Source organism: Haematobia irritans, chromosome 2 (genome assembly GCF_050003625.1).
Source record: "Haematobia irritans isolate KBUSLIRL chromosome 2, ASM5000362v1, whole genome shotgun sequence".
NCBI classification, from domain to species: Eukaryota; Metazoa; Arthropoda; class Insecta; order Diptera; family Muscidae; genus Haematobia; species Haematobia irritans.
Window position 1 is genome coordinate 129,193,872 of NC_134398.1, and position 11,191 is coordinate 129,205,062.

Below are 11,191 nucleotides of genomic sequence, written 5' to 3' on the forward strand. Positions count from 1 at the left end.
ATGCCTTAGTATAGCCCCAATATAGACCAATCTATCAATCTCGGCTATACAAAGGAGGTCCCTTGTCATTGAGCTAACATAAAATCCGAAAGCACTCATTAAAAAACAAGGATAAGATCAACGCATTTGGTATCACATTGAACTGAATAGTCTAACCTAATTTCAGAAATGTTTTATTAGAATCGAAGTCGCCACTATAATATCATGTAAGTCATAGTACAAAAATAAACATTCATATACTATAAAATATATATTTTTAAACAAATAACCCGTATTTTATTACTCTAACACTATGTACCAATGATAATATATGACTCCAAATCAAATACACAGGTATATAATTTTATTAGGCCATAAAAGAAATTAAATAGAAAAATGTTGGAAATAGAATCCAATGTTGTATTGATATTTTTATAAATGCTTTTGTTAATGTACTCAAATTAAAAGATAATAATAATAAAATTTTATTCGTGGTGGTTAAACCTGTATAACTCTTTTACATTGGGCTACACTCATTAAGTTCCCTTTTACCGTCATGGCATGATCGTGGAGATATGAGTTTTAATTTTCAGTCTTAAAGAAAAATTCGGCCTTTTAAATTTTTGAAAAGTCAACGTTTCGTCCTTTCCAAATTATCTTATATTACTGTGTCATCCATATTTTGCAATCAATTTTAAGAATGTTACACCTTTTATTCCAATCGAAATCGAAATGGTACCACTTCTCCATAACTTCCAACACTTTGTGACAAGCCTCGGATGTAGGAAGAGGGGTCCCCTAGTTTTGTCACTAAAATTGTAAATGAATTCAACTCGTAAGCGTTTTATGTCCCTGGGCGGGATTATTTTCGTGTGCGTATTTTTCCGAAATTCCCCACTCATGCACAATTCAATTCATCGCCACTGTTTTTAGTGGCGATGAATTGCATGCAAATTTAATAAAAATTAGTTATTATATGAACCGAAAAAGTCACTGTAGTAGAAAAGAAAAGACTGGAATTGAGGGTCTCTTTGAACGACCGTCAAATATTTTAAGAGATCATTACATTGTATCCAAAAATCCCTAAAGAAAAGAAGTTCTGCGAAAACACGTGGAAAACCAAGCAAGACACTTCGAAAAACAGATAGTCTTTTTGTCAGTCTCCCACAAAAAGAATCTTTCAAATCATCCAGACAAATTTCTGCTTATACATTATTACTTATAAAATGACCCTGTTCGAATATAAAAAATATATTGGAGAACACAATGCTGTCGTACGCAGAAGAAAACATACATCTAAGGCTGGTGTTACAACAAGACAACCAAACTAAACAAACTTCTCGCTTTATTAAAAATTGGTTCCAAGGCAATGACATAACCCTTCTATATTGGCCTATTCAGTCACTAGACCCTAAACCCATTGAATACTTTTGGGGAGAGTTAAAACACAGAATTGGGAATGAAACATTTAAAAATAAACTTTGGAATTTTGGGCAGATAACATGGTATGGAAACTCAGATGGGACCAGTCGGAAGCTTGTAAGCAGAATGTCAAAGCGAGTATAAAATGTTATCAAAATAAAGTTGGATACACTGGTTATTGATAATGTAAAAAAAAATATGTTCAATTTAAACAAAACAAAACAAGTATATACAGCAGTAAGTGCGGCCCGTCCGAATCTTAAATACCCACCACCATGAACCAAATATTAGGGTTTCCGTTGAAATTTCAGGAGGACTTGAGGACACTTCCCGAAGATAAATTTAAAGATTTCACCTATGAGGACCATATCAGATTCTGGATTTATAAGAACCATTTTTGTTTGAGTTTTAGAGGAATCATTAAAATCTCTTGTAAGTGTGCAAGAAAATTATAAAATAACGTCTTGATTTGAAATCATAAATCTGTAGATTTTCACCCGAGAAGTAAAATCATTGAGTTTCAAGCTATTTTCATGATCAGTGCGCCTTCTATACCCTCATGAAGTGAAGTCGGTCTATATGGAGGCATTACCAAAAGGACCGATAAAATCTTAATCCGATACACGTTTTTGTGAGCCTAAAATACGAGAATATTTACAAATTCAGGCAAATCGGATAAAAACTACGGTTTCTAGAAACCCAAGGAGTTAAATCGGGAGATCGTTCTTATGGGGGCTATACCAAAATATGGACTCACCGTTTTCGGCACACCACTTTATGGCCCGAAAATACCTCTAGATTTCCAATTTCAGGCAAATTGCATAAACACTTCGGATTCTAGAAGCCCAAGAAGTAAAATCGGGATATCGGTCTATATGGGGGCTATACCAAAACATGGACCGATACTCACCATTTGTGGCACACCTCTTTATGGTCCTAAAATACCTATAAATTTCCAATTTCAGACAAATTGTATATAAACTACGGATTCTAAAAACCCAAGATGTAAAATCGGGAGATCGGCCTATATGGGGGCTATACCAAAACATGGAACGATACGGACCATTTTCGGCACACCTTTTGATGGTCCTCAAGTACCTCTAGATTTTCAATTTCAGGCAAATTGGATAAAAATTACGGTTTCTATAAGCCCAAGACCCCAAATCGGGAGGTCGGTTTATATGGGGACCATACCAAAACATGGACCGATGCTCACCATTTTTGGCACACCTCTTTACGGTTCTAAAGTCTCCGCAGTACACCCCTGGATCACCTTTATGCGGAGACCAAGATCATCCCAGTGCGTCGACACAACTACATGTTGTCAAAGCAGTACCTCTTGGGTTGCCATCGAGGTTGTCATCCGAATCACCATCTTGTGGATAGACAACCTCCACCCAGGAATGTAAGGGTTGATCTTCACCTTCTAGAGCCAGAGATCCAGGGTTACAAAAGAGAGCCTCTAAATCAGGCAGCATACCAGACAGGTCTGAACAGGATTCATGAGGATACTGTAGCTGAAGCGGTGAGAAGCTACAAGGTTAATCCTGTTCTCGGAGTCCGACCGCCGCCCATTGCACCGGAGGAGAGAGACCTCCCACGGCAGACAAGGGTAGTTTTGGCCCAACTAAGATCAGGCAAGTGCAGCCGCCTCAATTCATACTTATCAGTGATTGATAGCAGCGTAGCTGACGTGTGTCCCATATGTAATCAAGGGCCACATGACACTCGTCACCTTTTTGCTTGCCCAGCTAAGCCTACCCGTCTCACTACAAGATCACTCTGGACACACCCCATCCTTGTCGCAGAGTTCCTTGATCTGGCTACCAGCTGAACTACACAAGCATAGAACAAAATGGATGAAACTACATTAAAAACTGTTACAACAACAATAACAAATACGGTTCTAAAGTACCTCTCGATTTCCAATTTCATGTAAATTGGATAAAAAGATAAAAATGGCTCTAGATTTAAAATTTCAGGCAAATTGGATAAAAACTACGATTTCCAAGACCCCAAATCGGGAGGTCGATGTATATGGGGACTATATCAAAACCTGGACCGATATAGCTTCGAACTTGACCTGCCTGCAGACAAAAGATGAGTTTGTGCAAAATTTCAGCACGATTGCTTCATTATTGAAGACTGTAGCGTGATTACAACAGACAGACAGACGGACAGACGGACATCGTTATATCGTCTTAGAATTTCTCCCTGATCAAGAATATGTATACTTTATATTAGAGGTGTGCGCGTGAGGGAGTTTTCACGCACGCTCACGCACGCTCACAAATTCAAAATGTCATTCACGCACAATCACGCACGCCTGTTTTAGAATTGCTCACACTCACGCACGCTCACGAATGAATTCGTAACATTCACGCACGATCACGCACGCCCGTTTTTGAATTGCTCACACTCACGCACGCTCACGAATGAATTCGTAACATTCACGCACGATCACTCACGCCCGTTTTGGAATTGCTCACACTCACGCACGCTCACGAATGAATTCGTAACATTCACGCACGAAGGTTTTTATTGATTCACGCTCACTCACGTTCACGAACCAAAATCCTGCAAAGATAAATACTCACGATTGCAGAATAGTGACTACCGCACGCTCACGACGGGATATATCAACTCACGCACGTTCACGAACAACAAACTTATTCACGCACACTCACGCTTCGAAAAAAACTACTCACGCACGTTCACGAACAATGAAACGTACTTCCACACACTCACGAAAAAAAACATAAAAAAACTATTCACGCTATTCACACACGATGTAAAATGCAACTCACGCACGTTCACGACTATTATACTTACAAAACAAACGAAAAAATGTAATTCACGAATGAGTACGAACTTAAAAACTTACTCACTCTCGCTCGTGATACAAATGAGCTACCCACACAAATTCGCCAAAATATTTCTAATTAAAAATCTGAAGTTGAAAACGTACTCAATTAAAAAATTAACAGATACAATTAACATTTTAATCAAATCAAAATATAAATTCAATTAAAATTTGGATTGATTTTTGGCCGAAAAACTTAATTAATTTTTAATTGAGGCAATCAATGATTTATAGTGTTATTGTTTACTTATTTTATTTTTTATTATATTATAATTACATATATTATAATTATACTATATAGAATTATTTATTTTACATCTAAGCCAAAATTTAATGAACCAATGAAACCAATTATTTCCGAAAATTATTAATTTTTTATTTGGAAGTATGTTTTCAATTTAAAAATGTTCAATCATTATTATACCCTTCACCACTACTGTGGTACAGGGTATAATAAGTTTGTGCATTTGTATGTAACGCCAAGAAGGAAAAGTCTGAGACCCATCGTTTAGTATACCGATCGTCTTAGAATTAAATTCTGAGTCGATTTAGCGATGTCTGTCTGTCCGTCTGTCTGTCTGTTGTTCAGATTTAGATATAGCTGCCATATATATTTTTCACCGATCTGGTCATAATTGGCGTGGTTCAGATTTAGATATAGCTGCCATATATATTTTTCACCGATCTGGTCATAATTGGCGTGTATATCAACCGATCTTCCTCAAATTCCGTACATCCGAATATTTTATGAGTCTCGAAAAACTTGCCAAATATCAGCCAAATCGGTTCAGATTTAGATATAGCTCCCATATATAGCTTTCGCCCGATTTACACTTATTTTCCCACAGAGGCCAATTTTTTGCTCCGATTTAGTTGAAATTTTGCATAGGGAGTAGAATTAGCATTGTAACTATGCGTGCCAAATTTGGTTGAAATCGGTTCAGATTTAGATATAGCTCCCATATATAGCTTTCGCCCGATATGAACTTATATGGCTCCAGAAGCCAGAGTTTTACCCCACTTTGCTTAACATTTTGCACAAGAAGAACGTGAATTTCATCGTGAGTGTGAATTTTTCGTGAATGTGAGTTTCTTCGTGAGCGTGAATTTTCTCGTGAGCGTGAATTTTTCGTGAACGTGAATTTTTTCGTGAATGTGAATGTCATCGTGAGTGTGAAGTTTTCGTGAATGTGAATTTCTTCGTGAACGTGAATTTCTTCGTGAGCGTGAATTTTGTCGTGAGCGTGAATTGTTCGTGAATGTGAATTTTTTCGTGAACGTGAATTTTGTCGTGAGCGTGATTTTGAAAAAAAATTACTCACGCACATTCACGAACAGAATTTGATGTTCACGCACGATCACGCACGACACATTTTTGTTCAGTCCCATTCACGCACATTCACGTGATTTGGTCAAAATTTCATTCACGAATCACGTGACTCACGCGTGAATCACGCGTGTCACGAAAATTTCGTGTCACGCGCACACCTCTACTTTATATAGTCGGAAATCGATATTTCGATGTGTTACAAACGGAATGACAAACTTATTATACCCCCGTCACCATTATATGGTGGTGGGTATAAAAAATTAAGTATGTTAGACCTGTATATTTCACGATTTAGAAAATGTACTTATTATTTTGTCCATTCATTTTTGACTCTTACTATGCTTTATTTGAATTAGCTTTTCATTTCACATGTCTTATCCAGAAAATTATTTACTTTTAAGTTAAATGTATGTTATAGACTTTATTTTGCTCTTCAATAAATATATTTCTTAAATTTACCATGGAACGTAAAAAAATACTCTACTGTACTTATTAATTTATACACTACTTATTTCATAGCCGAAGGTATACCTGGGATGAAGTAGTTTTCTCCTAGGACATGCAAATGTGATCCGGAGCGATTGCAATTAATAAGTGGTTATTACTTTTTACATTGGCTTACCTACCGGGTTTTTGTAGGGTACGGATAGGTTAGACATAATGGTAGCCTGTTATTTTAGGTTCACTCCATTGTGAAACCACACGTGGTGAACGGATAATAGTAAAAATTTTAACCCCACATGCGTCAATTTATAAAATGCATACAATAGTACGTGATGGAATTGTGGACATCTAAGGCATGTACAATAATACCAGTCTAGTACTTGAAATTACCCTAGGTTAAAAAATAATTCAAAGTTTTATTCATAGTAAATGTTTCAAATTTTATAAAATAATAGTAAAATTTTTTAAAAATATTTCTACGTAACTGGCACAAGCAGATTCCACGATAGTAAATACGTCATGCGAGCGGTCATATATTCAAGGAAAGCGAAATATAGTATATAGATTATTGTTAAACTAGAAATAAAAATGCGCAGAATAATATATAAAAAAGGCGAAAACAAATAGTTTCAAACAATTTATTGTCCATTTTTTTGTACACGTTTCTACGTTTTATAAACACTATTTCTTACTTTGATAGAATGCCGCCAGTGTTTGACATTGTAATTGAACTTGAAAACAGAAAAACGATTTTGTTTTTAATACCTAAAATCAGCAGAAAAATCTGATCTGATTTGCATCGATAATTTGTTTTAAACTAATGAAGTTAAGACTTCAAACGCAGTCTTTAGCAAGAATATTGATGAAATTTATACATGGGTAAAATTCAAGGGCGATCTAGCAGTTCCATATGTCTCTGTGTGCATCAACGCAACTACAAATTCCTTTTATATCTACAGATATGTAATTATATAGCGCCCAAGAAGGCATATTTTCGATCCGATTTAGCAAAAATTCATACCAAAGTCGTCCTGATCACAGCCGAAGCCTATTTTGTCGGTGGAGGCTGTTCATTAGTTTTGTTAGAATTTATTTAAGTTGCTAAATCAAAAACTAATTTATTCTATTTTATTAATTTTATATAATTTATTATACCCTTCACCATTACTGTGGTACAGGGTATAATAAGTTTGTGCATTTGTATGTAACGCCAAGAAGGAGTAATCATAGACCAACCTTTTAGTATCGGCTTAGAATTAAATTCTGAGTCGATTTAGCGATGTCCGTCTGTCTGTTGATGTATTTTTGTGTGCAAAGTACAGCTCGCAGTTTTTGGTATATTTTCCCCATTGATTTTGGAAAAAATCGGTTCAGATTTAGATATAGCTGCCATATATATTTTTTACCGATCTGGTCATAATTGGCGTGTATATCAACCGATCTTCTTCAAATTCCGTACATCCGAATATTTTATGAGTCTCGAAAAACTTGCAAAATATCAGCCAAATCGGTTCAGATTTAGATATAGCTCCCATATATAGCTTTCGCCCGATTTACACTCATTTTCCAACAGATGCCAATTTTTTGCTCCGATTTAGTTGAAATTTTGCACAGGGAGTAGAATTAGCATTGTAACTATGCGTGCCACATTTGGTTTAAATCGGTTCAGATTTAGATATAGCTCCCATATATATGTTTTTCTGATTTCGACAAAAATTGTCAAAATACCAACATTTTCCTTGTTAAATCGCCACTGCTTAGTCGAAAAGTTGTAAAAATTACTCTAATTTTCCTAAACTTCTAATACATATATATCGAGCGATAAATCATAAATAAACTTTTGCTAAGTTTCCTTAAAATTGATTCAGATTTAAATGTTTCCCATATATTTTTACTAAAATTGTGTTCCACACTAGTGCATTAGCCAACTTAGATTTTGAGTCTATAGATTTTATGTATTTGGGACAAACCTTTACATTTGACGGATGTGATATGGTATCGAAAATTTAGATCTACAAAGTGGTGCAGGGCCCGCCCGACTTTAGACTTTCCTTACTTGTTTTATATAGCTCCGATTCAATTTTTGGAGTGCTTAAAATGGTCAATATCTACCACTTGCAATCACCAAGAATGGTTTACCAGATATGAGCAATCCAAAATCAGGACTATATAGCCTATATATATCCGATATTTGGTAACGCTATAGCTCCAAATAATGCACATTTTTTGTCCCGACCAATATCTACAACTGGCATTTGGTTTGGCCAATTCACCAAGAATAGTTTCCCAGCAACATGCGATCTAATATAGGGCTATATATAGCCTAAATTCGCTTAGCCAGCCGTACGAACCCAAGTTCTGTTTTATTGGTTAGATATATATCCAATAAACATATCTGCCCAATAGTATTTACTTTGTTCCAAAATCGTCAGTACGGGCTTTTCGTATTCCAATAATATTTATGAAAATAATCAATTAAAAAACTTCACCACAAATTGTTTATTTGGAGGATGATGGCACAGTGAATAAAAAAAATACCAAAGATTTCAAAAAACCATAAAACTTACCCGCCAGCAACCAAATGTATGATGGTTTCCTTTTGCCCTTGGGACATTATCAAAATCTACGGTTTGTCGATGATGCCAACAAACGCTCAGCAAAAATTGTCTCTCCTCTGGTAAACTTTAGATTTTTTAGTCAGCAACGATTCACAAAAGTCTCATAGGTCGAACACAGTCACACACAAATGTCAAAAAAATTGGTGCACAACTTTCGTTGTGTGACAATTTTATTTTATTATGTTTTCAAATAGCAAAACAAAACCAACAAAAAAAAAACCCGGCTTCTTCGATAAAACAAAAAAAAGTGAAATAAACAAGAAGGCGGACAAGAAACCAAAACACACAACAGGAAAACCGGTAAACGCAATTTGTGTTTATTTTTGTCTTTATTATTTGTGGCTGGCTCCTCGATGGTGGGGCTGCTGCTGCCGCTGACGCAGCCAATAAGTGAGTGAGTCTTATTGTTATCGCAAGTACGTTTTTTGTTGTTTTTTTTTACTACTGTTGTTTTTGTTTTTTGTTAAAAAATTTTATTAGAGACTCACTTATTCACTTGTCTCAGATGGCACAATATGATGACAACGGATAACGACTATAGGCGAAATTCAAGAATAAAAGAAGAAAATAAGCATATAGTAATAGTAAAACTAATGGAAGATACGATAGCTGGGAGGGAGTAGATATGGTATTAAAGTAAAATATTTCGTTTTTTGAAAATCTATGAAATTGTTTGGGGATTTACACGATTGGGTACGCTGATATTCGTTGTTTTTGTTTTGTATTCCAAATACGTAGTAATACAACCCAAAGAAGTTAACTCGTAGGTTGGTGATTTACTCGAGACAATCGTTTATTGTGGATTGCGTGATTTTAATTCGTCCAATTACAAGGTAATTTTCCAGGAGTATTGTTCTTATTTTTTTATTGTTGTTGCCCGTTGTTACACAAGCGAAACAATGTTGCGACACGACTTTTTTGTGATTTGTGGTTCTGTTGACCATCACAGCGTATAGAATAAATTTTGGATGCCAAAAACAAAACAGCAGATTTGCATCTATCTGTTCTATTTTTTTAATCAGATATTTCCCATACCAAAAAAAAAAATAATTGTTATGTAATTACGATTTTGTGGTCAACAACAATTACAATGTTTTGCTTCGTCCATTCCTCCTTTGGTATTTAGAGAAAACGGACATCTTTCGAAAAAATATTTGTGATTATTACACTGTTTTCTAGTTCACTAATGCACCCACAATTTGGATAAGCGCCAAATTGGTGGTGGGGGAGGACCTGAAAATATTTACTAGCACCCACTTTCACGTAAAAGGGGAAAAATTCGATACATTCAACTTTTTTTAGTATTCCGGAAATTAGGTCTTGAGCTTTTTCCTTAACAACAATCCAACTTCTCACTTTCAGGCAAAGGCACTCACATAAATTTGATATTTCTCATTGCCAAATTAATTTGCATAACACCACATTTGTTTGCGTTTTTATGTGCATTTATTTTGCGCTTTTTCCACTCGTCTTCTATTTAGACCTTTTCTCTTGTCACAAAATTATTTTCATTGGAAATTTCTTTGTAATATGCGTTGTTATTACTATATCACTTTCTGATTTGTAGTATTATGTCGATGTTTTCTTTATTTGTGTTTTAATTTTTTGACCGTTCTCGTTCAGTTCTGTTATTGAAATGAATTATTGCTGAAAGGCTCAAAGCTCAACCATCACCATGCAAACATATTGCAGGTCATGTTCTTTCCTCGATTGTTGGTATTTTGAATGCGTATTACAGTGGCATTTCTAATAATGCGGGGTTATTAGCATATTCATTGATTTTCCCACTTATATGTGCATTAATATCGATGTATTTAACTTGGCTACTATTGTTTAAATTGCCGCAAATTTCATTTTTTTTTTTTTTTTGGGTTTTGATTAATTAATGGCAATGTCTCTTCGACATTAAAAGGCCAGGTTATATACACCGATCGATGTAGACCCAAACTACACCGGAAATAAACAAATGAACACTTTCGTTGAGCCAAAAAAGCCCCGATTAGAAGCTATCGAACCCGATATGAGTAGACTCTAATTATCAGGTGTGAGTGGTATAAATAGTGCATATGTTTCGCCATGACAAAAGTTTAGGATCAGTTATTCAAAATATAAATGATAGTCAATTAGTCAATTATTATTGTAAATGTGACGACGGCATAAATGTATCAGGCTTATAAATATCACAGGTTAGGTTTGTTGTTAGTTTAAATCGATTAGGCGTAAGCCATAAAATATCACAGATGAATTCCATATCAGTCTTGTTGATTCAATCAAGTAATTAAATTGAAACGTTAGTTTCAATAATAAAATTAACGAGAGATTTATATAAATCTATGTCCTTTGTAGCCAGGATGTCATAAACATCAGTAAAACGATTAGTTAAATTGTATTTCAGTCTTAGAGCATCGAATTTTGTACAATCAAAAATTGTATGATGTGTTGATTCCGCATCCAAACATTCGTTGCAGACATCTGAGCTGATAGCTCCAATTTTTAAAAGAAAAGGTTTGTCATACGTACGGGCTGTGTGCAATC

At 35.2% G+C, this 11,191-nt stretch overlaps 1 protein-coding gene across 4 annotated transcripts in view; it reads right to left on the reverse strand.

Annotated features, from left to right (window-relative positions):
• Positions 1-10,375, reverse strand: part of Rim2 (replication in mitochondria 2) — a 60,500-nt gene extending 50,125 nt beyond the window's left edge. For 2 of the 4 annotated variants that reach the window (XM_075296152.1, XM_075296149.1), the window contains exons 1-2: positions 10,033-10,375; positions 8,606-9,191 (exon numbers count right to left, since the gene is read on the reverse strand). In XM_075296152.1, coding sequence (XP_075152267.1) covers positions 8,606-8,652 — 47 coding nt within the window. In that variant the 5' untranslated portion in view covers positions 8,653-9,191; positions 10,033-10,375. Of the gene's footprint in view, positions 1-8,605; positions 9,192-9,341; positions 9,663-10,032 lie in introns of those variants that run through there. The other 2 variants (XM_075296151.1, XM_075296150.1) reach the window with 2 other exon arrangements.
• Between the last annotated feature and the right edge of the window lie 816 nt (positions 10,376-11,191).